The 26,600-nt window shown below is 37.7% G+C and overlaps 1 protein-coding gene across 2 annotated transcripts in view; it reads right to left on the bottom strand.

Annotated features, from left to right (window-relative positions):
• The window catches only part of Ric1 (RIC1 homolog, RAB6A GEF complex partner 1), an 84,931-nt gene that overhangs the window by 33,445 nt on the left and 24,886 nt on the right, over window positions 1-26,600 (bottom strand). For both annotated transcript variants that reach the window (XM_028764060.1, XM_028764059.1), the window contains exons 4-8: window positions 9,860-9,967; window positions 4,280-4,422; window positions 4,021-4,157; window positions 2,182-2,273; window positions 57-145 (exon numbers count right to left, since the gene is read on the bottom strand). In XM_028764060.1, coding sequence (XP_028619893.1) covers window positions 57-145; window positions 2,182-2,273; window positions 4,021-4,157; window positions 4,280-4,422; window positions 9,860-9,967 — 569 coding nt within the window. The remainder of the gene's footprint in view (window positions 1-56; window positions 146-2,181; window positions 2,274-4,020; window positions 4,158-4,279; window positions 4,423-9,859; window positions 9,968-26,600) is intronic.

The following is a 26,600-nucleotide window of genomic DNA, read 5'->3' on the forward strand; positions in this document are numbered from 1 at the left end:
GAGGCGGCAGTGCTGGGATTTAACCTCACAGACCAGGAGAGATTGCAGACACTCACCAGGATACTGCTTTGCTGTGAGCTCCAGTTTATGAGACAGCAGCATGGCTCCAGTAGTGTTGTCTATTGTATAAACTTGCACAGAACCACTGGGAAAACAAAAAACACTGTCAGGGAAAAATGACCAAAACAAACAGAAAAGGCACTATCATGGGAATCTATCTTCCAGTGAAAGGTGTACAAAGTAGAAAAACCGTTTTGTGAGTTATTAAGTCATCTCATCCGCCTAAACAAATGCATAAGTTCAAGTCTGGCCATTTCCTTTCTAAATATTCTAGAAATTCCTAACATTTCCTAGGAAACATACATTGCTTATTGTACTATATAAAATTACAAAACAATGGAAACAATCTGAACACATAGCAACAAGAGGAAGAAAATGCTGACATACTCATAGAGTATCATATCTGTAACATTGAAAGAAAGAACTTGGGGCTGGAGAGATGGCTCAGTGGTTAAGAGCACTGACTGCTCTTGTTAGCATTCTGTCTAAACTCTACCCCCACAGTTACCTGGCTGTAGCCGGGTAGGCCTGGTCCACTATAAAAGGGGCTGCTTGCCCCCTCCTCTCTCTCTTGCTCTCTCTTGCTCCTCTCTTGCCCCTTGCTTCTCCCTGTCCCCTCACCCCTTCCCCTTTCCCTTCCCCCTCTCTCCACGTGGTCATGGCCAGCCTCTACTTCTCTATTCTCTTCCTCTCTCTCTGCCTCTACTACCACCCTGGCTCCCCTCCCCACACCCTGAATAAACTCTATTCTATACAGTGTGTGGCTGGTCTCTCAGGGGGAAGAGATGCCTCAGGCATGGGCCCGCTGAGACATCCCCTTCCCCCATACCTCTCCACACCTCCACAGACATATTCTCTTTATCTCTTTATCTTTTTATAAACACATCAGCTCTTCCAGAGGTCCTGAGTTCAACTCCCAGCAACCACATGGTGGCTCACAACTATCTGTAATGGGATCTGATGCCCTCTTCTGGTATGTCTGAAAATAGTGACAGTATATTCACATACATAAATTAAATAAATAAATCTTTTTAAAAAAAAAAAGAAAGAGAGAGAGAGAGAAGGAGGGAGGGGGGGGGGGGGGGAGGGAGGGAGGGAGGGAGGGAGGGAGAGAACTTTAGCAATACGCATTAACCTGGGCAGCAAATGTGTGTGTTTCACACACAGACACCCAGCTCTTCTGCTTGTTTTAGGAGACAAACATGATAGGGAAGATAGGAAAAATATACTCATGACCACACATTTTTAAATTCTAAATAAAATATGAACAAATCAAATCATGAACACAACCCCCCCCCCTTTTTTGCCCTCCCACCCTCCCTTTTTAAAGGAATTTACTAAGACTGGTCTAGACTTCACTATGTAGCCCAGACTACAATCAATATCCTCAATTCACAATTCTATTGCCTCAGCCTCATGAATGTTAGGATTATAAACATGTGTCATAATGTTCATGTTTCAATTTTACTTTAAACCTCTCCATTACATGATATGAATTACAGAAAAACAAACAAACAAAAAAACCCAAACCAAACAGAAAACAACAACTGATTTTACATGTGAACTTTACAAATATTCACTAATTAAATAAAATTACATACTCATGTAAGGTCCTTGCCACACAAGCATAAGGACCTACCTGAGTTCAATTCCTGGAACCCACATGAAAAGGTAGGTCCAGTGCTGTACACTGTAATCACAGTGCTGGGGAGCTGGAGACAGGTGGATCTCTGGGGCTAGCTGGCCAGTCTAGTCTAATTAGTGAGCTCCAGGCACTGCTTCAAAGGGAAGATGGTGTTTCTGAGGAAGGTGTCCTCCTCCGATATCTTAAGGAATTAAGTACTGATAAATAGAGTCTGATGTCTTAAAGGATTACCAGTAGACTCTAAATTTTAACATGTTTACTCTTTATTATTGGTATCTCAACTTTCTACAGTTGAAACATCTCTCTTTTACACATTCAAATATTCAGCATCTGAAATCTATTCTTTACCTTTGTTTCAAAATAATAACACACTTTTATATCTTATCTTAAGATGAATGATAATTATGACAGGCATAATCAAGCCCCTAAGTATGTTAAGATGTCTTAAGTTTAACTTAGAATGAATTATCAATTACCTTGCACAACCAAAGGCCATTAGTCGGTATTTGTTATTTACTGCAACACATGTCCCGTCAATGACATCTTGTGGCCAAACTCCGTGAAGTTGCTACATTAAGAAAAGAGTTAAGGCTTACAAAGTGTCTCCCTAAAGTTATTGTAGATCCAACAATTAGCATTCAAAAAAGATTCAGTTTAACAAGCTATTATTTGGTTTTACGTGCATAAGAAATCTCTCACAAAGACTATCATATCATCTAAATGGTTTCCCTCAAGAAGCATAAAATAATAAAGACAAAGGGAAAGTGGAAAGCATTCATATTAGAAGCTGAGAAATAGTAAAGAGAGCTTAGAAGTGCTCACTCTCCATGTTGGGCACACAAAGCGCCTTGGAATATGGGGTCTCTGAAAGAATGGTAGGGTTGGGTCATAGTCTACTTAGGAAGACTTGGTTCCTTGCTGAGCATATTCCTAATGCGAGCAGCCAACAAAGACCAACTTCCACTCCAATAGAAAGCTAAACATTTTTCCTTTGTGTGAACATTAAAGAAAAGTCCTAGATTACACTTTGAACCTTCTAGTTTTTAAGTCTTCCAAAGCTCAAATATCAGACTATCGGGGGGAATCAGGTCCATGTACCCTCTGGAAGGGACTATAGGATTCTTTGTAAGGAACACTGGAAACAGAAAGAGGAGAGGGAGAGAAAAAGAGTAGAGTAAGGGAAAGGAGGAGGGAAGGAACCGAAGGACGGACAAGACTCCTTAGATAAGTGACCCGTCAGCAAACACTGCGGGGCGAGCGCCATGCATCAAAGTCTACCGAAGCAGAAGACAGTTTTATTTGGGTCTCTGCACAGCATCAAAATTTACATCTTCACTATCTAACAATAAAAAAGCAATAGCTATTAAAGGATATACAATTAAAGGAAGAAGAGATTCCTTAGGATGATGAAAATGATTATGATGAAGAAGAAGAAGAAAACCCAGAAAATACATCTTAGTTAAAAGCCTATCATAAGCTACCATTCTGGAGAAGTTTGTCTGGAGCAGGCTAGAAAGCTCTAATAGAAAATTCTTAAAGAAGATTAAACAAATGACTTAAAGAATGGAGAAAATAAGGCAACTAACAGTCAGTTTGGGGTTGAGAGGTAAGTACATAAAGAATACACTAATGTAGAGCTAGGTGACAACTCACTGGGTAAAGTGCTTGCTTTGCAAGCATCGGGACTTGAATTTGATCCCCAGAACCCATATAAAAAGCAAAATTTGGTTTTATGTATTTTTAATTCCAGTACTGAAGGTGAGGACAGGCAGGTCTCTAAAACTAACTGGCCAGCTAGTTTAGCCTACTTCACACTCTAGGCCAATGAGAGATCTTGTTTCTAAAATCAAGGTTGACAGTGACTGAGGAATGGTAGCCTAGGTTGCCCTCTGGTCTTTACAAACACACACACCCTGCACATATACATGTGTGCATAAGCAAAGGCATACATACATAGACACAGAATAACTAAACATAAAGGACTAAACAATTATTAACTCCTAGTGGAAATAAAAATCTACGGAAAAAAACTAGTCATTGCCATATTATATAGTTTGGTATTAACAGAATTTATATGCTGACTAAACAATGGACAATAATCTCATTAAAATAATAACCTTACTGGAAAGATTATGAATGTGTTGGAGCTGGAGAAAATTGAAGCAAATGGTCATTTTCCACAGGATAAAGTCAATAACCCTACAACTGTCTATACAGTTTGAATAAAAATTATGTGAACTAAGAGACTATAGAATTTAAAATTAAGCAAAATTAATATATGTAAAATAAAATAATTCCAAATGTACAATCCATACCTCTGCAGTAAATCTACTCGATACTGGTGTAATAAATCCAACTTTACCATCATTAAACACAACTGCAAATCCATCAAGTGTGGCGCAGTATTCCATATCTTTAATGTGCACATCTGCAAAGCCGAGGAATGAACCTACTGATGAAAAACATACAAATAGAGTAGGGTTATAATAAGCTAGTATTTCACATATTTGGGTAGTACTACCATATGCCCAATATTAAACAACTGGTTCTACCTCATATACAAAGTATAACTACCTCTAGATGACTGAAGGTCTACTGAAAATGGTACTGTAGAAAGATTGATGGCTTTTCTTCCATTTGTCATTCCTTCCCAATGGATAAGATGAAGAAGTCCATCGGAAGTTGCAACAAGGAGATCTTCCAGCACAGACTGCAAACTGGAGGAAAACAAGAAACTCAAGTAATTAACTTGCAAGCTGGGAAAACATAATATACTGGGAAAACAATGAATATAAATATAACAGCTTTCAAAAATTGCTTCTGCACACCTTTAATTCTAGCACGCAGGAGGCAGAGGCAGGTGGACACATGGACACGGGAACACACACACACACGCACGGGGTAGGGGGAACTTCTGTAAACAAGGCTGAACATTAATAAGGTATGTTTTAAATTAGCCCACCATCGTTGGCTCCACAGATTATATAACAAGTTCCACATTTCTCAAACATGGGTATTTTTCAATTTAGGATTCTGACCAAGTACTAAAGGATTTTATTAATATGGTATGTAAGGAATATCATGCATGCACCACATGCTGTCACATATAACTTGAAGTAGAATAGTGTTTCTAATTAACCAATTATTAAAGCTCATAATTACAAATTTTTATCTTTAAAATATGCTCTTTATCTAAGCAATAACAAAATTACTGGATACTTAGCAATTATCTTTACTTTTTATTTGATTGAAAATAAAAGGTGACAGTACTTTTACTTCTATAAGCAACATGGTAACAATCATTCCTAATTTTAATTGATTACATTCGTTGTGATAATAGAAACAGCTGATTATATAGTTTTTCAGTGTCTTCTCTCTCATTTACAAGTGTATAGGAAATTTCCAAGAAGTATGTATTTGACCAGCTAATGGTGTTTATTTTTTTATAATCATCTCATGTTTACTATATATACAACATGTCTAAGAGAAATTTTGCTAAGTCTTCTTCTTTTTTTATTGAATATTTTATTTACATTTCAGATGTTATCCCCTTACCCCATTTCTCCCCCCCAACCCAGGAACCCCCTATCCAATCCCCCCTCCCCCTGCCCCCCATTCCCATCTCCCCACCCTCGAATTCCCCCACACTTGGCATCAAGCCTTCATAGCACCAAGGATCTCCTCCCCACCTATGCCCAACAGGGCCATCCTCCCTTACATATACAGCTGGAGCCATGGGTCCCTCCCTATGTGCTCCCAGGCTGGTGGTTTAGACTCTGGGAGCTCTGGTTGGTTGGTATTGTTGTTCACCTCATGGGGCCACAAACCCTTTCAGCTCCTTCAGTCTTCTCTCTAACTCTTCCACTGGGAACCCCATGATCAGTTCAATGGTTAGCTGTGAGCATCTGCCTCTGAATATGTCAAACTCTGGCAGACCTCTAAGGACACAGCTATATCAGGCTCCTGTCAGCATGCACTTCCTGAGATCCACATCAGTGTCTACCTTTGGTGACTGCACATAGGAATGGATACCCAGGGGAATGGTCTCCAGACGGCCCCTCCTTCAGTTTCTGTCCCACACTTTGTCTCCATATTTGCTCCCTTGAGTATTTTGTTACTCCTTCTAAGAAGGACCAAAGCACCCCCACTTGGTCTTCCTTCTTCATGAGCTTCACATGGTCTGTGAGTTGAATCTTGGGTATTTCAAGCTTCTGGGCTAATATCCAGTAATCAGTGAGTGAATACCATGTGCATTCTTTTGTGATTGGGTTACCTCATTCAGGATGATATTTTCTAGTTCCATCCATTTACCTAAGAATTTCTTGAATTCATTACTTTTAATAGCCGAGTAATACTCCTTTGTGTAAATGTACCATATTTTTTGTAACCATTCCTCTGTTGAAGGACATCTGGGTTCTTTCCAGCTTCTGGCTATTATAAATAAGGCTGCTATGAACATAGTGGAGCATGTGTCCTTGTTATACATTGGAACATCTTCTGGGTATATGCCCAGGAGTGGTATAGCTGGGTTCTCAGGTAATGATATCTCCAATTTTCTGAGGAATTGCCAGACTGATTTCCAGAGTGGTTGAACCATCTTGCAATCCCACCAACAATGGAGAAGTGTTCTTCTTTCTCCACATCCTCACCAGCATCTACTATCACCTGAGTCTTTGATCTTAGCCATTCTGACTGGTGTGAGGTGGAATCTCAGGGTTGTTTTGATTTGCATTTCCCTGATGACTAAGGATGCTGAACATTTCTTTAGGTGCTTCTCGGGCATTCGAGTTTCCTCAGTTGAGGATTCTTTGTTTAGCTCTGTACCTCATTTTTTAATAGGGTTATTTGGTTGTCTGGGGTCTAATTTCTTGAGTTCTTTGCATATTTTGGATATTAGCCCTTTGTAGGATTGATAAAGATCTTTTCCCAAACTGTTGGTTGCTGTTTTGTCCTATTGACAGTGTCCTTTGCCTTACAGAAGCTTTGCAATTTTATGAGGTCCCATTTGTCAATTCTTGATCTCAGAGCATAAGGCATTGGTATTCTGTTCAGGAACTTTTCCCCTGTGCCCAGGTATTCTTGTCTTCTCTTCTCTATTAGTTTCAGTGTATCTGGTTTTATGTGGAGGTCCTTTATCCACTTGGACTTGAGCTTTGTACAAGGAGATAAAAAATGGATCGATTTGCATTCTTTTACATGTTGTCCTCCAGTTGAACCAGCACCATTTGTTGAAAATGCTGTCCTTTTTCCACTGGACAGCTTTAGCTCCTTTGTCAAAGATCAAGTGACCATAGGTGTGTGGGTTCATTTCTGGATCTTCAATTCTATTCCACTGATCTTCTGGCCTGTCTCTGTACCAATACCATGCTGTTTTTATCACTATTGCTCTGTAGTACAATTTGAGGTCAGGGATGGTGATTCTCCCAGAAGTTCTTTTTATTGTTGAGACTAGTTCTCGATATCCTGGGTTTTTTGTTATTCCAAATGAATTTGCAAATTGCTCTTTCTAGCTCTATGAAGAATTGATTTGGAATTTTGATGGAGATTGCATTGAATCTGTAGATTGCTTTTGACAAGATGGCCATTTTTACTATATTAATCCTGCCAATCCATGAGCATGGGAGATCTTTCCATCTTCTGAGATCTTCTTCAATTTCTTTCTTCAGAGACTTGAAGTTCTTGTCATACAGATCTTTCACTTGCTTGGTTAGATACACACCAAGGTATTTATATTATTTGTGACTATTGTGAAGGGTGTCATTTCCCTAATTTCTTTCTCAACCTGTTTATCCTTCGTGTAGAGGGAGGCTACTGATTTCTTTTGAGTTGATTTTATATCCAGCCACTTTGCTGAAGTTGTTTATCAGGTTTTGGTAATTCTTTCTTTGTAAATTTGAGAGAAGTCTGAGACTGCCAAAAACCTAAATTTGAAGAACCCTATTCTCACACAGGTGAAAGTCATTGTCTTAGGGTTTCTATTGCTTCTATGAAACACTAAGACTAAAAAGCAAGTTGTGGAGGAAAGGGTTTATTTGGCTCACACTTCCAAATCACTGTTTATCATGAAAAGAAGTCAGGACAGGAACTCAAACAGGGCAAGAACCTGGAGGCAGGAGTTCATGAAGAGGCCATGTAGGAGTGCTGCTTACCGGCTTGCTCCTTATGGCTTGTTCAGCCTGCTTTCTTATAGAAACCTGGACAACCAGCCCAAGGGTGGCACCACCCACAATGGGCTGGGCCCTACCCCATCAATCACTAATTAAGAAAATGACTTATAGGCTGTCTACAACCCAATCTTATGGAAGCAGTTTCTTAATTACAATTCTCCCTTCTCAGATGACTATAACTTGTGTCAGGTTGACATAAATTATCCAGCAAAGTCACACAAGTTGGAAGCAATTCCTCCCTTCCCTTTGGTGGTGCTAGAATTTGAACACTGAGCCTTGAGCATGGTGAAAACATGCTCTACTATGGTGTATGCTTCCAGCCCCAGAAATTCCTTTTGTAAAGGCTTTCTATCCTATTTCCATGTGTTACATGGCTTTACCACTAGGTGGAGGCATAAAACCAAGTTGTATTGTTTATCTTGTTTGGTGTCCACATACATTCTAAATTCCTTCTACATCAACTAAGTCTTTTAAAATTTTACTTTAATAATGTGTGTGTGTGTGTGTGTGTGTGTGGTGTGTGTGCATGTGTGCACATCCATGTATACACATATGTGTACACATATGGAGGCTGAGGCGTTTACTGCTCTATCACACTGCACCTTATTCCTGAGAATAAGTGAAAGACCCTTATACTGAGAAAGGGTCTTTCACTGAACTGGAGCTAGGCTAGCAGTCAGAAGTCCCTAGCAACCCCCTGTCTCTGTCCACCGCAGCACTAGAGTTACAGGCTTGGGTGTGCCTACACACGTTGTTTTTATGTGGGCTGAGTATTTGTACTTGGGTGTCATGCTGATGAGGCAAACATTCTTACACACCAAGCCACCTCAGTCACATTCTTGAAAAGGCTTTCATCCTCAGCAAATATCATCAACACAGTGAATATGCTAAACTAAAACTTTTAGTTTAATCTCATTTAGCAAGTAATAAAGATTTTCTTTTCCACGTGGGGACTAAAGAATAAGAACACAGACTAAATGGGGGAATGACAACAGCTCATCATTCTCATGCCAACTTTGCTCTTTGTTTTAGTGAGTGGTGGTTTAACAAAAGAAATGGTGAAAGAAACCCTTAGTTTGAACTATAAATCAGAGAGGTCTTTTAAAAAGTAGGAATTGCACTTATATAGCCCAATAGCTCACAACAGTCATATGCTCAGTCTTTTTATTTTTTAAATTGTTACACTTTTATTTACTTATCTGGGATATATCTGCTTGGGAATACCCTGGTGCATGTTTAAAGGTCAGAGGCAAACCTTGGGAATCGATCTCTATTCCCACTATGTGAGTACTGGGGAAGTGACTCAGGTCATTAGGTTTGGAAGCAAGCACTTTTACCTACAGAGCCATCTTGCTGGCCCTATGGCTCAATATGTTTGAAAGGTACCTGAGCAAAAAAAATCTGTTCCTCAAACCTATTGCACTAGCTTATGGACTCTTCTAGAACAACAAACTTCTAATACCCTTTATGACCAAACATTCTTACTGCTATATACACCTTGCTTTTTGATCAACAGTGTATCTGGGAAGTCTCTGAAGGATTGAGCCTCATTTGCTTTCACAGCTGTACACTGTTGACAAAAATCATATATATGCAAGAGGAAAGGACAGTAATAACTAAAAGGTCAACCATGAAGCAATTAATAAAGTCAAACTGAAAAAAAAACATGGAGTATAAATAGACTTCCATATTTTAGTATTTCTTACCATCTTGTCATATAACCTTTATTCACAATGGAATCAGAAAGCTTAATATTCTTTCAGGTGTACATGTCCTTTCAAGAGACACATGGAGGCTGTAGAAAGAGACAGCTCCCTCTTCTCTACAGGTAGGGTTTTATTTGAATCTTTTTAGCATGTTATCATATCATACACTCAAACAATTAACAAATTTTGAAATACAAACATTTTCTTGTTTGTCATGTGATTTAACCAACGACATGGTCTTATGTGGTCATAAAATCTCAAATGTAACCAACATACTGTACCTCATGATGGGTGCTTGCAAATCCAGTATTTTTTTCATTTCTAAATTCAATGCTGGGGCACAATGTTCTTCCTTAAAATGAGGTATCCCCTTCATTTGTGGACTTCCTCTAAGAGAAATAGCACAAGGTTAAGACAAAGATATCTAATTTTTCCCCAATCTGTACTGAATATGCACTCAATTAAACAAATATAACCAAATTTACAGACTAGATGCTCATTCTATAGATTCAAAAATGAAAATCAAACTTGAATTCTATCACAAAAAATTCATTTATATACCAACTAGATATATGTAAGCTTGAATAATTTAACTTGTGTTGGGGGACCGGGGGTAAAAGCAGTAGGAGGGAAGAGGAAGGGTGGGAGGGAGGAAGAGAGAGAAGAGGAGGGGAGGGGAGAATTAAGTTGAACTCTCAAGAGAACCAATGTTGTTTTCAGTGACTAAGCGTGCTTCCCTAGCTAGGAAGTTACAGAAGCAATGTGTCATTCCATATGCTGTCGTATATGGTCCAAGCTGTTTATTCATTTCACCTTATTCCACACCTTAGCTTTGATTCCTGTTCTGTGGGTACTTATCAGGATTAATGTTAGATTCAGGGATGTTCTTGGTTATTTCATAAATGACTTGGCACTAAGTAACAAAATGGAATATGTATTTAAATCCATGGTGACTAGTGGCTGCACAAGAATAGGTAGGTCAACGTCAGGAAACTGAGCACACACCTCCTAAAAAAGACTACAGAACTGTCTTGAATTCCTTGTCTCCGAATGGCATGGGTGTATGCTATCACCAGACTGCTACTCTTCCTCATTGCCTGTGTCAGGATTTAATGGTTCTGTGTCTGTCTCAGGGTTTCTATTGCTTTGACAAAGATCATGATCCAAGGCAGCTTGGAGAAGAGAGGGTTTATTTTGCTTATACTTCCACATCACAGTCTATCGTTGAAGAAAGCCAGGGAAGGAACCCAGGGCAGGAACCTGGAAGCAGGAATTAAAGCAGAGGCTGTGAAGGAGTGCTGCCTACTGGCTTTCTCATGCCCTGCGCACCTACTTCCTTATGCACCAGCTACAACGGGCTGCGGTCTTTCACATCCGTCATTAAGCAAGAAAATGCGCTATACAGATTTGTCTACAGGCCAGTCTTTGGAGGCATTTTTTTCAACTGAGAGTCCCCTTCCAAGATGACTCTAGCTTGTGTCAAGTTGACATAAACCTAACCAACACAGTATCTTTTGTAGCAGCTATCAATCTTGTCAACAATTCCCTGCTGACATCATTTCTCTTTCTAATTATCTACAATCTTGCAACTCAATTTGTTAACACTACTACTACAGTTAAAAGCAAAGAGTTAAAGGAGACCAATAGTTTTTGAGGTTTCTAGTGTTTGTGAAAATCACTTTGCTGCTCGGAAACCTGTTTTGCTTACTTTTTGTCTGTGGATTTCTTTTCTTTCTCCCAACCCCCTATACAAGCTTAATGGTAGTGTATTGTCATCCTGGTACTGCAGTAACCAGGAATATACTCAACCATTAAAGTTGTATGTTTGGTTAATGTAACAACAATCTTTAAAAAGAAAATGAGAGACTAATTTACCAGGGTCACATTTGACGTGACCACTCTGTGGTCACTGTCCGAGGACTTTCTCCTAACCTAAATGCTTTTAAAGCTAATTTTACTTTTCAAAGTAATACTTAAAATTCAAATAGTGTTGGAAGACTCATGTAAAAGAAAAAAACAATGTAGCCTCTGAAGATTAGGATACAAGCTAACCTTAGAGAAAGCCCCGACACCTGACAGGTTGGTCCCTTTAAAACTATGCACTTCAGAGAGGATGATGAGGGTAACCTGAGTGAGGGATGAATGTTATAGTTTTCTCTTGTAAGAAAAATCATGTCATACATGCTCAAAGCAATTATTTACCTTTGTATCTTAAAGGCTTTGCCTCTCCCCTGAGTGAGTGAGTGAGTGAGTGAGTGAGTGAGTGAGTGAGCGAGTGAGCGAGTGAGTGATTGCTATTTCTCCATCTCTCAAAATGCCAATATTACAATTTTATGTTACCGTGTCTGAGTACATTTTTGTATTTTAATAATTTCATGTGTACATAAATTAAAATTTGGTCATTTTTCAACCATTACCCTTTTCTATGTCCCTTCTTCTGGTGATACAATATTCTGAAAATATTTCTAACATTCTAAAAGTCTAGATTTCTCCTGGACCTCACAGCTAAAGTTAATAATATAGCTTGACATCACCTAAAAATTAAGACTGCTAGCCTACTGTTTACTCAGCCTGTTTATTTAACCTGCCTTTAAGAGAACAATTAACAACCACTCTTACCTGTCTTGGATTTTCTATGTATCCAACTTGTATAACTTAAGCTATTGTATAACTATATTCTTATGTTAAGCACTGTTCCATGTCCTTGACCCAGATCCTGCAGGTGTATCTCTGCTGAAAGCAGCTGATACAGAAGTTGAAAGCAACTTCCTAAAACTTACCATAAAGGTCGAAAGGAACCATTTATGGTTACTGCTTGATAAACAAATGATGTTTGCTATCTGGTTAGTAGGGACCAGCTAGAGTCAGCGATTTAATGCTTTTAAAACGCTGCTAAAGATTTCTGTAAAATGTCCCATTCCTTCTCCATGTGATATTTTCTATGCTGTTCAATAAACAGAGAACAAAGTCCTTTATTATGGACAGTCACACCACTCACAGACAGACAGATAACACACACTCATACACACAGCTCATACATTAGACAGGTACACATTGGGACACACACAGAAACAGGGACAAACAGGTTCAAAACAAATTTCCAAGACAGCCTTCAAGCAGGCACAAACTCACTCATAAAATGAACAGACAGAGGGAAGATGAAGTAGAAAATTCAAGTCTGGACTTGCTCTTGGTTATGTGACTCAAAGGAGAAGTGTTTTTTTCTTTCTTTCCTTAATGCAGGACTGATTCACTATTGGATTTAACATGGATTTAATCCCCAATGCACCTTCCCTTCCACTGAAAAGCTTCATCTTCCCAACAAGTCCCTTCCTGCTCTGATCCACGCCAGCCAGCTGAGTTATGTAGGTGCTTGCCTGTACATTAGTGGAAGTTATTTATTGGAATAATAAACATATCTATCAATGTTGACATCTCTAAAGAGAATGGTAACTCTTCTTCCAGAACACAATTTTTTTTATATTATGTACATTGGGAATTTGACTATATGCATATCTATGTGAGGATGTCGGATCCCCTTGAACAGGAGTTAAAGACAATTGAGAGCTGCCATGTGGGTGCTGGTAGAGCAGCCAGTGCTCTTAACTGTTGAGCCATCTCTCCAGCCCTGAGCACAATGTTTTTTAAAAATGCTTGCTTTTGTGTGTGTGTGTGTGTGTGTGTGTGTGTGTGTGTGTGTGTGTGTGTTGGGAGCAGAGTGTGGGGCCGTGTGCATGCTAGGTAGTGATCTAACCTGAGCAATAGGCCTCTCACTCTCTTACTCACAGATTTTATCTCCGTCCCTCCCCTATCAATATCAGAGCCCTTACTTGTTTTTTCCTTACTTTCTAGTCAGTTCTAAACTTTCAAATTAATAGAACTTCTATAAGCACATGAACCTACATTACTGTACTGAGCACTTAATCTCTTTAATCTTTGTGTAGATCTGGGATCCTTACATTTTGTTTTCTTAAAATGTTAATGGTGTTTGTGTTAGCCTGTAATCTTAAAACTCTTGTTAAGTTAGATAATGAATCTCATATTAACCTATTTTCTGTTTTTCCCTCTTATTTGTGCCTTTTGTTCTATAAGTGTACACGTTTCCTCAACTATTTCAATTTCAAAGCTTTTGTGGAATTTATTTCTTCTGTACTTTTCTCCCCCAAACTTTCCCTAGGCAGTTATCTATCTAAAGTGGTCAACTGTCATTTCTTTCATATGATTTTGTTTTCTGCCATGTTTTCTTCCTTTACGTCACCCACACACCCTTTTCTATTGTCAAATCTCCTACATTGGAAACTTCTAAAATAGCTATTAATCCTTGGTTCTTTATGTTTAAACTGCTAATGCTGAAAAGCTAATAAGAAACCTGTGTGTGTCTGTATGTGTGTGTGTGTATGTGTGTGTATGTAGTTGGGCTTGCCAACTGGCAGACTTCAGCATTTTGGCCAGCTGCCCTTTTTTGTAGTGGTCTGCAAATACTACAGGCTCTTAATAACTTTTCTAGCATGATTTGATTTCTCTAGTAAGGAGGCCTCGATTCTAAGTAGGAAAGACAGAAGCTAAAGAACAGAGTGGGGCTAGCTAAACTATCATTGTCTCTCCTTTAGCATGTCACCCACCCCATGCACCTCTATGCCTATAATCCCTTGGTTTAACAGTATCTTGAAAAATGAAAAGAAAGGGAGCCTCACTCATTATCTAGGTTTTTTCCAGGAATCCACGGCCCTTATTTCACGGTGTGTAGACAGAATTCTGGGGTGAGCAGTCAGTCTAATTTCTCAGCCTTTTTGGATTTGCAGGTAAAATAGGGTGATTTCTGTCAGTATTTTCAGGCAGTCAGGTTAATCTTCAAGTCATTTACTTTTTTATTTTTCAATTCAAAGATAGGTTAGAGACATCTCTATCTTTCATTAAAGACAGAAATATTTCAAATTGCTGTTGAGTTGATTGTCAAGTACCTTTCAAGATTACACCTTAAAGCAGAAACTCTGTTGTTCTTTATGTAAATTCTTTTTACTCATTAGAGATGAGGGCTAACATTTAAAGCAAATTTACATGTATCTTTGTTTCTCAATGACTTCTAAATTATAAAAACCTCATAGAAATATTTCTCTTCTACCTTCCAAGCACAAGAACACATAATAAAAAGGCTTTAAATTACAGTGACAAAAATTAACTTTCAAATGAAAACTTTTATTATTTTATAGCTATAATAATTTGATAACTTTTCATAATGGATGGTTGGAAGAAAAGTCATGGAACTTGAAGCTGAAAGAATAAAACGAAGCCAGTTTTTGAAGAGCACCTTGATGGTACAAAAATAATAACTCTAATCAATTATAGGTATAAAGGGTGTTCAGAAATGTTTTATATATAGTACCTTAATCATTTTTAATCTCTTTTAAAAAAGAATTATTTATTTACTTTATGTATATGAGTACACTGCAGCTGTCCTCAGACACACCAGAAGAGGGCATCAGATTCCATTACAGATGTGGTTGCTGGGAACTGAACTCTGGAAGAGTATTCAGTGCTTTTAACCACTGGGCCATCTCCCCAGCCCCCATTTGTAATCTTTTGAAGACAAACTTTATTTTCTCTACTTTTCCAGAGAAAAGATATAACTTAAGAAACACTGAGAACATTGTTAATGGTCACAGAACTAATAAAAGCTGACATTTGAACTATGGTTTCAATCCTATACTCTAAGTAACTAAACAAACATTAATTTTAAGATGACTGCTAAAGAGTTGGTAAAGGCAGAGACCCTGGAGATGAGAGGTTAATTTTTCACATCTGAGCATTTTGAAAAAGCAGTTCTTGCCTACTTACAGAAAGCTAGTATGACTTACTTTAGAACAAAATACAAAGGTAAAGAGTTTGTACTACAGGCTGGAGAGAGAGTGCAGTGGTTAAGAGCACTGGCTGCTCTGAGTTCAAGTCCTAGCAACCACATGGTGACCCATAACCATTTGTAATGGGATCTGGTGCCCTCTTCTGGCCTGCAGACATACATGCAGGTAAAACACTGCATATATAATAAGTCAATAAATCTTAAAAAATGAGAAAAGAAAAAAGAACTTGTGCTACTTTGGGGAATACACCATGCAGTTTTTAAACTGTACCATGTGGACTTAGCTTAAGCTGAACGGCACACTTAAACAGATAACTGACAACCATCAAATTTTTGTACAATGAAAATCAACAAAGTTTGTAACTATTATACATGTGTGATTTTGTTAACTATTCAATCTGAGAGGCAGGAAAAGTAAAAAGAAAAATATGCTTAAGAGAACTATGGATGTGTTCTTGTTTGTTTATCAAAACTATAAGAACTTATTGAAGACATTTCAAATTTCATTTCTAAGACAGAGGGAAATCAAAATTACATTGGAAGCTTCCCTCTCTCCATATTCACAGTGTCAATAGTATTATGTGGCTGATGGTGGAGAAAAGGCATCAGTGTTATACCCAGCTGTGGACTGAATGCTCATAGTTCATATCTAAACTGTCAGGCAAGATGTACCCACTGGTGTAATATTGGTACAACAGTTATGGAGAAACCAACCAGTTATAACTGGATTTGAGACCCATTCTATAGGAGAGAACTCTCATGTGTGGTATTGTAAACTCAGTCAAATAATATATTGGAAGGTTATAGGCCCTTGGGGCTATTTGGCTGTTGAGTTAAACAGACATGTTCATCAAATTACTTTCTAAGTATTTATATTTATTCCCATAGAATAGTGCCTTACTAGCCTTGGTCAAAGAAGCTCCCCCCTCCTTTTCTTTTCCTTTTTTCTTTTTCCTTTTTGTCATGGATTACTGTTAGTACAGAAACTTGTAAATTGCTCAAAGTGCTGAAAGTAACTGTGGAGTGCTCAGCCCTAAACAGGACATCTGTATCACCTCTCTCAGACTCAAGGAACACCACAGAAGGAGGGATAGAAAGAATGTGAGAGCTGGAAGATAGGGAGACATGCTATGGAAAGCTGTCTGTCGGACATGACATGGCTGTTGCACTTATGAACTCACAGTAGCTGTGGTTACTGACACAAGATTGGGACATCAACATTCTGTGATGGGTATGGGCAGGGTTCATGATTAACTACTGTAGCTGGGAAGAGGGGGATATTTTCTTCAATGGTGTAGCCACTGATAAGTTGCCCTTGCTTCTGTGCATAACCCTAAATCTGTGCTAAGGCGAGTGACTCTAATTAAAAAGAATGGGCCATAAAAGGCAGGCAAGGGGAGAAAGCCAAATAAAAGGAATCTAATTGGGAATGGGAGCTAAACAAGAGAGGGTAACGAAGCAGTAAATATGATTAAAATACACTACATATGTGTATGAGGCTGTCAAAAGCAACTGAAAGACTTGTGGGAATGACATCATGCAGACCAACATATGTGTAAGAGTCCAAAGGCAAGGAAAGAAAACTTCTGCAGAAAGAATATTTGAGAAAACAATAGAAATTTGTCTAAATTTGATTAACATATAAATATAAACATCCAAGGAACTTAACAAACTTCAAGTAGGATAAATATGAAAAGGCTGAAACAGAGGTATTTAATATTTGAACTGTCAAGTGAGTTCTGAAAGCACCAAGGCAAGTGTCTCTCTCACATATAAAGAACTCTGACATAACCAGCATTTCCTTATCTGATCTGAGGGAGGCCGGAAAGCACTAGATAACATACTTTACAGCTGAAAGAAAAAAAATGTTAACAAAGAACAAAACACCTGGACAAAGTATTCTTAAAAACTGAAGAAGAAATTAAGAGGTTTAGGGATCTAAAAAAATTAAGGGAATCTGTCATAAGCAAGAAACACTAAACACTAAATAAAACCTTTTTCAATGAATGAAGACAGAAAACACTAACTCAAAGTCATGCATAAAATAACCACTAAAGCTGAAAATATGCTTTGGCTTCAGAAAAATGTTTATTCCTGTATGATTTGAAAGACAAATGTATAAAACAATACATATGAATTTCTGTCAATAATCACACAATATGTAAACATGTATCTGTGACAACAACACCGTAGAAAGGGACAAATGAAAATGCCTGGTCTGGGACCACTGATGCCCAACTGCTCCTCACTCAGACTAAACAGTTATAGGACAAGACCTTAATTATCCAAGAGAACCACAAAGGAAGTAGTTACAATGTACAAAGAACAAACCACAAGTGAATCAAAATGCATAGTGAACAAGAAGAAAACAATAGCAGTAATTAAGGAGATAACACAAAGAGGGTGGGGTTAATGACTCAGCAGTAAAGACACTTTTCAGAAAGTTTGAAGACCTAAATTCTGATGACCTAGAACGCAGATGGAAGAACAAATCAATTCTCACAAGCTGTCCCTCTGACTTCTACACACAAACCAACACTAAATAAATAAATGTAAATTTTCTAAAGAATAACAGTAAACATAACAGTAGTGTACATCTGTGATCCTGGAACTCAGTATGAGCAGGACAATCACATCAAGTTCAAGGTCAGTCTGTTCTCTTAGAATTCTAAGCCATCCAAGGCTGCATAACGAAACATTACTATGACTGATGATGATGATGATAAAAGTGATTATCTTATACTTGTGTAGAAGGGGCTCACATACAAAGACATAGATTGGCTGAAGGTTAAGGGGTAGAAAATAACACTCAATGCAAGCAGTAATCCAGGCTGGATAAATTTGATATAAAAAATAGACTAAGTCAAAAACTGACACAGAGCCGGGCGGTGGTGGCGCACGCCTTTAATCCCAGCACTTGGGAGGCAGAGGCAGGTGGATTTCTGAGTTCGAGGCTAGCCTGGTCTACAGAGTGAGTTCCAGGACAGCCAGGGCTGCCCAGAGAAACCCTGTCTTGGGGGAAAAAAACGGACACAGAAACAAAAACATTTTCATAATAATTAAAGGCATGCACCACCACTCCCAGGCTTTTTCTTTAAAAATATTTTATTGTTGCTTATGTGTTTACACATGTTTCCATGCAAGTATGTACACATGTGTGTTGCTGTCCATGAAGGCCAGAGGAAGGAGTCAGGTCTCCCAGGGCTGGATTTACAGACTGTTGTGAACTGTCCAACATAGGAGCTGGGATCGAACTCAAGTCCTCTGGAAGAGCAGCAAGTGCTCTTAACTTCTGAGGCATTTCTCTAGCCTCCAACACTAACGTTTTTAACAGAGGTTTTAAAAAAGAAAAAGAAAGATAATTTGAGCAATACTATCACCCCTTATGGACCAAATACTTAAAAATAGTGGAATATATTCTTTAATGTACACTAAACATTCTCCAGGATAAAAGACAGGTCACAAAAAGCATGAATAAAATTAAAAATACTAAGAACTAGGTGGCCCACCTCTTTAACCTCAGCATTTGGCAGACTGAGGCAGGCAGGCTACTTAAGTTCCAAGCCACCTAACTGTAGGGAGTTCCAGGCCAGCTTGGGCTACAGAGTAACCTTCTCTAAACAGAATGGAAGAAACTAGAAATGTCAGATGAAAAAGTGGGAAATATACAAAAGTGTAACTTAATATACTATAACCAATCCATATGTTAAACAAGACACTGAAAGAAAAATTAGAAAATATCCTGAAATTGCTGAAAATAAAAATACAGTGGGATATTTGAGAGAAATGATGCATTTTTATTGGTATTGCTGTTTGGTCTGTTGGTTGGTTTTACTTTGATACAGGGTCTACTGATATATTCCAAATCAGGCCTTACACAGATCTTATCTCAGCTCACCAAATACTTAGATTACGAGCACATGCCAGCACATCTGGAGCACTTGTTTCTTATTGCTAAAATGCCTCTGTTAAAAACATAAGTCAGCAATCTAATTTTATATCTTATAGAACTAGTAAAGAGCTGGGCATGGTGGCTTGTGCCTGTCATCTCAATATTGAGGAAGCTGAGGGAGGAGACTTGCTGTGAGTTCAAGACCGTCCTGGGTACACAGTGAGTTCCAGATTAGTCTGAGCTAGAATAAAGCCCTGTCTCAAAAGTAATATAAACAAAAACATGCACACACAACAACAAAGATAAACAGAAAAAGATCAAATTAAACCTAAAGCAGAATAGAATACACATTACTTGAGGGGCTCAGCACAAACTACCTGCTAAGCTTAGGACCTGAGTTCACACCCCAACAGCCATGGGGAAAAAAGCTAGGCACAATGGCCTAGCCCATCCAGCCCACTCAATTAGCTTTAGGCTCAGTGAGAGACCCTATCTCAACACCTTCCACTTCAGGGATCAGGCAGCTAGTCAGAACAGGAAGCAGAAAAACAGCAGGAGCCAGAGGGGATAAATGACCAAAGAAACAGTGGCTTCCAGACACAACAGGACTGATGCACATATGAAGTCATGAAAACCACAGCAATGTGCACATGTTCAAGCTAGACAAGGTACCAGCAATGATAGGATGAGTGGACACAGCTTCCTTCCATCCCTAATCAAGAAGCTATCTCCAACTGGCATCCAATAGCAAATAAACACTTAGGCATCTCCAATGGAGTCTCACTGGGTATATTAATGAGACCTTAGGTCACATGCCCAGCAGTAACAGTAGGTGGCCAATGCAAAACAAACTCAGTGGTATTTTCATAGACTTTTGTCTCAGATTAATTTGTTTGGGCATTCTCATCTTACTGGCTTTTTGCTTGTATAATACGGTTTCCAATTTTGTGTTGTTATGCTTTTTTTTTTTTCAGTTGTATGTGTTTTTCTTGTACTTTTTTACATTTTAATTTATTATGGTTAGTTTATTTTTATTTTCTAAAGAGAAAAGGAAAAAAAGGGTGTGGAGTTGGGTAGATGAGGACATAGGATCTTGGAGAAGTAGGGGGAGGAGAAATCTTAATCAGAATATATTGTATGGAAAAAATTTTCATTTAAAAAAAAGTGGAGAGTGCTGGTGGACAACCACACTAACAAGTGCATCCAATGTGCTATACATCACAGATTCTCTCTCTCTCTGAAACAGAATAAAACAAAAACCCACAAACAAACAAACAAACAATAAACCTAGGAGGCCAGAGAGGTGGCGCCCATTAAGAGGATGTAAGAGTACAGTACTAGTTGCTCTTTCAATGACCTGGGTTTCATTTCCCAGGACCCACATAGTGACTCAAAATTTTAACACCAGTCCCAAGGGATCAGACACCCTCTTCTGGGGTCTGTAGGCACTATGTACACACAGTACACATACATGCAGTCTAAACACCTATACACATAAAAGTAAGTAATTTAAAAACTATTTTAACAAAACAAAACAATCTGAGAAAATATACACAAAATGATAGAATAAAACTATAGTTAAAACGAAAAACAAAAACAAAAGCAAAATAACTAAAATCACCAGCCGGCTTTTTTTGGAAATTAAAAATTGAAAACTCTAGGGGAAAAAAGAAGAAATTCCAATTTCCTTTCAGAAATCTTACGCATGTATTTTTGTCTGTGTTATGTGTGTGTCAGTGCACAAACCACTGTCAGAGGATAGCCTTCTCTCCTCCTACCATGGGAAACACGGGATTGAACTCCAGTCATCCAGCTTGGTGCTAAGTAAGTACTCTTACTTGCTGAGCCACTGTCAGCCCAAGATTCTAATTTCTAAACTCAGAAATCAAAGGCTGAGCATTAGTAGGGTATTCCAAAATAAAATAAAACTGTGCATCAATAAGTTAGATAGGTAATCTTTATAAAATGGACAAATCTCTAAAAACATACACATTTTTAAGCTGACTCAAGAGAAAAGAAAATCTATTTTAAGTGATGAAACTGAGTCAGTGATCAAAGCCATCAACAGCAGGCTCTGGTGGCAGACACTGTGATTGATCCCAGCACTTGGGAAACAGATGAAGAGAAACTCAAATAACCCAGAAAAAAAATTAAAATAAATAAATATTTCAATTAAAGTTAAGGAGAGAACTTAAGCAGAAATTTACCTAAAGATATACAAAGGGCCAGTTAAACGGAATGCAATCAACGCCATGAGTATTTAGGAAAATATGGATCAAGGTTATACGCTATAACTGGGGTGGGTGGCCATAATAAAACACACGAGAGCCGGCCTTTCAAGGTCTGATTGTCAAAATCTGTCTTGAAAGCTTCCCCTCATACCAGTCTTGCTTTTCCAACACATTTGAGACGTTGATGTTTACAAGTGATTTCCTCAACAACACTCTAAAAACACATTCCTTTCTTAAACTCCCACCCAAAGTTCTTTTATCTGGAGCTCATTTGCCGTACTCATCAGTATATTTGATATCATTTGAATTAAGTTTATCCCCTTCAACTGTGAGCTTCATATTGGTAAAATTTAAACTTAGTTCTTACTTTTTATCTTCCACATACTTAACACTCGATGTCTTAAACGATCAAATGATGAAAGCACCTCATCAACAGGCCTGTGTACTTCCTTCAGCTTCTCAGCATCCCTTCTGTAGTCTCCTTTCTCAAACCTTGCTTATTTCTCGTGTTTAAATGACGACACTGGATACACACGTGATCTTTGCACAAGTAGGATGGAAATGTATATGTGCTTTGAGAGTCTTAGTTTATTACTGTTATCAGTAGTTTTGTATTTTATTAGCTATATACTTCAGAAATGAAACATTGGTGGATAGTTAAAGAAACCTTGGCTTTGCCACTAAAAATCCATTATATGTGAGATAGCTACCACATCCATAAACTACATTAGTGCAAATAAATTCTGCAGTGCTAAGACTCAGTGAAACTCTAGAAGAGAATGACTGATACCAAGAAAAACTAACCTTTCAAATTAAAATTTACTTTTAAGCTATATTTTACATATAAACTAAACCCAAAACGATTAAATAAATGCTTAAAAAAAGACAAATATCTCTGCCAAGAGTGCAGTGTACACATCTGGAAACAAAAAGGTGTTTAAAACCTTTTTATAGGTCTTAAAACAAAAACAAAACCACAGAATTAAATCACCACAATCTGGAGATGAAGGCAGAAGAATCACCATGAATGAGTTCAAGCCAGCTTTAGTTTCACATCAAGACCCGGTCTGAAAAGTTTATTTAGAAAATTGTGTTGATTTCAACACATAAGTTCCAATCAGATAAATCTAGTTTCAGAACCAAACTATACAAATACCAAAACAAAATGAAAGCCTCAGATTACTGTAGAAATTCAAGATAGGAAAAGTTCAATAATTACACTTTACAATATAATTACAATATAATTTACATGTTAGGAATCTAGTAACCAAACAGAACATATCTAGAGACATTTACTTGCCTTTACCATTTGAGTGTAGAATGTTTCCCTATGGAACATCTTAGAAAATGTTACATTTCTATATAACCAAATTTTAATGCTATATTAACCATATTTTAAATAGAGTAAACAAACAAGCAAGGATACTAAAAATGCATAGCTATTTTAGAAATATTTTGCATTTTCAGGTATTACATATTTTAAATATTTTCACCAAAGTTCTCAAAAATGAGATTAACATTGTTTATATTTGATGTGACCCTTCTGAGGCATGTTTTAGAAAAGCATCTTTACTGCTAGATAACTTCTGTAAGATTTATTATTTTTCAAAGTGGAGTTCACTATAACTCTCATATTAAATTAACAAGAATTCTTTTATTCTGAGCACATAGGAATAGTCTTGAGTGTCCAGTGGGGCACTGTAGCAATTTAAAAGGCAACCTAGACAACAATGCTGGGTACAATTTAGTAGAATTTAACTGTTATTTTTCTCATTTTATACACATAAATAATTATTAAAGACAGAAAGTAATTTAAAAGTGCCCTTTCCATGTCAAAGAAGAACGTAAACTGAAAACCAGCTGATGTGAAATACAATACCCCCCCTTCCACATATCCAAATGGTTGTTTATGAATCAAGCTCAAGAAACATGTAATGAAGGCAAAAAATAGAACTATTCTCACCTGAAGATTCTGGCATTCGTGTCAACAAAGAACGCTGAAAAAGTATGGTGGGGAGGTTTAGCTCTATTACTCCTCGAGTTCGTAACTGTCTTCAGGAGTAAGTTCCCTAAGACTCAAAAGTACACTGTGGTGGTTTGAATATGCTTGGTCCATAGGGAGAAGTACTGTTAGGAGGAAATATGTCACTGTGGTGTTGGGCTAAGAGACCCACCTCCTAACTGCCTGGAGGACAGTCTTCTGACTGCCATTGGATCAAGATATACAATCAGTTATACAGTATGTTCTTTCCATCAGAACTTACTACTTCAGGCCTTGTCTTCTTTTCCAAGCACACACACACACACACACACACACACACACACACACACACATATATATATATCCTATAAAACTCTCCTCTCTTCTCAAGCACTCATGAGATACTAGTGTGACTTCTCAGGACATTCATTCTTTTTTTTTTTTTTCATTTATTTTTAAATTACTTTTTGTGTGGTGCTGAGGGATCCCAAGCCTTGTGCACGTATGCGAGCGCTCTACCACTGATATACCCCTGCCCTCCGGACCTTGACATTAACTTTACTTGTTTATTAGTATCAGAGACCTCTTAAGTACCATTTAATAACAAATGCTTTACAAATTATATCAGGCATATGCTAACTGGTCAATTATAGTAACAAACATGAATCCTAAATTTACGTTGAGTCTAGAATGTGCTAGCCTTGATCTAGGGAGTTCTGGCTCCCCTAGCCAAAGCTCTGGGACTAAAAGGCTTTGCTTGTCCACCCCCAGATCTAAAGTTCAGGGTGTTTTCTTTTCCACATCATATATTTCATCAGTTGTAGACAGTTTGATTGGCTTCCTGTCTGTGGCAAAGGACTTGTTGGGGGCTGAACACAGAGCCTCATGCATGCCAAGCCATACTTCATTATTGAGCTATGCTACTATACTTATTTAGCAATATGCCAATAATTTATGAAATTATTTCAGATGAAATATAATATATATCTATATATTTGAATATATTTAAATATTAAGCAAATATTTAAATATGCTTAAATAAATATACTCCAGTGGGAAATAACTGAAAATTGCTCAAACTGACTGATGATCCTACAGGTAGTCACTTTTATTATTTTAATAAAGTAAATGGTTCCAAATTATTCAGCCAGAAAACAAACATAGAAACTGGACAAAATACATGAAATAACTATAGTCACCCAAGGGCAGGCAGAAGAATTTCAAGGCCAGCTTGGACTACAAAGTGAGAACTTGTCACAAACAGAAAGAAACAAAGTTTTCTAGCAAAAGTTACTTTTCAGACTACCATACACAGTGAGAGAACCCGGTGCTCAGGAAAACAAATTTATGGAGCAGAACAACAGAAATGTTGGAGTTACACTGAAAAGAGTTCTAAAAATCAATCGCTATTCCTCTTTACAACACTGGATATTAAGCCATTCTTACATGTAACCTCAAAGCCAGACAAAGAATAAACTATTAAGGTTTTGGATATCCTGGAGGAAGCTTCTTGTTCTGAGGAGCTAGTGAAAACAGACCCTGGAAGACAAGTCTAAACTAAAGGCTAAATCTACCCTTACAAAGCATATGTACTTGTTCGTACAAACAAGCCGCAAATTGGTCAGGATGTTTTCCAAGTAACTTGTCACCCATAACAAACATTACCATTCTTTAACATAAAACCAGAAAGCTATTCAAATGGAAAACACAAACACCAGATAATTAATAGTATGTTGATTGCTACACTAAACTATATAGAGTAATAGTATGTAGATCATACTAAAGATGATGTCAGCATCCAAACTAAAGTTACCAGACATGTGATATGACCCAGGGTTTCTATACATGAGTATTTATTTACCCAAGAGATATAGGACAAGTGGAGAGTAGAGTTGGATTATAATCTAAAAAAAGCAAAATTCACATTTTAAAATTACACTTCTCACAGTCTAGTTTTTCAACTAAAACACATCACTGATTGTTGTACTATGGGAATGTATATGGAGAACTAGTGACTTCCTGAGCACATGGAGGAAGAAACAATAGAATAAAGCAGATGGCTGCTCGGAGCTAAGAGCCTGGCCAGACACTTTGTTCACACTGTACTAACTGGCACTCTCCAGTGAGCGGCAGGAGGTGATGAGTACGGATTAAATATGATGAAGTTGAAGCTCACTGAACCACTTAAATTGATTTAATTACAGAAAGTAAGTTTGGCACTCACAAAAGGATCAGCTATAGAGTTCACCTACTACATACGGCACAGTTAAAGGTAGTGAGAACATGGAACATAGAAACTAAACAAAACACTCCCACTCTCCCCCTAAAAAAAAAAACCTCTCAAAAACACTGGAGCACTGCTTAAGTACTATAACTGAGAGTGCCAACTTAAACTCACAGACAAATCCATGAAATACACAGCATTAGTTCCACTTATCAGATGAGTAAAATAGAGCTAAAAAATAAAAGCAATATAACTAATCCTAAAACACATGGAAAACCACAAGAAATTTTATATAGGGAAAAGGCAAGTAAATTATACGTTTAAATCATTTAGAGGTAAATTATAAAAGATATAATAATCCAGAAAAAAAGTTTCAAGTTTCAAACTAAGAAAGTCTTGGGAACTAGGAGGCTATGGAAGGCATAACTGATGTGGACTTCATAGACTGACTACAGTATGTATGGAAAGGGAATCAAGTCAAGTACATGCTGGCTCCCTGGACAGAAGACAACTAACTGGCTTTATACCTTTGCAGGATTAAGTTACTTTAAAAAAATCACAGTGTTGTATTTCATTTTTATAGTTAACGTAACAAAAACATCCCTTTTGACTAACTACAAATTCTTTGTTAGAACCTACAACTTACAATATTTTCTCACTTATCCCAAAATGTCATGCCCCTATGTATATGTTGTGCTCCCCACAAACTCTTTTTTCTTTTTAAAGATTTTATTTATTTTATGAATGTGAGTACACCATTGTTGTCCTCAGACACACTAGAAGAGGGCATTGGATCTCATTACAGATGGTTGTGAGCCACCATGTGGTTGCTGGGAA

Source organism: Grammomys surdaster, unplaced genomic scaffold (assembly GCF_004785775.1).
Source record: "Grammomys surdaster isolate TR1022 unplaced genomic scaffold, NIH_TR_1.0 141, whole genome shotgun sequence".
Taxonomy (NCBI): domain Eukaryota; kingdom Metazoa; phylum Chordata; class Mammalia; order Rodentia; family Muridae; genus Grammomys; species Grammomys surdaster.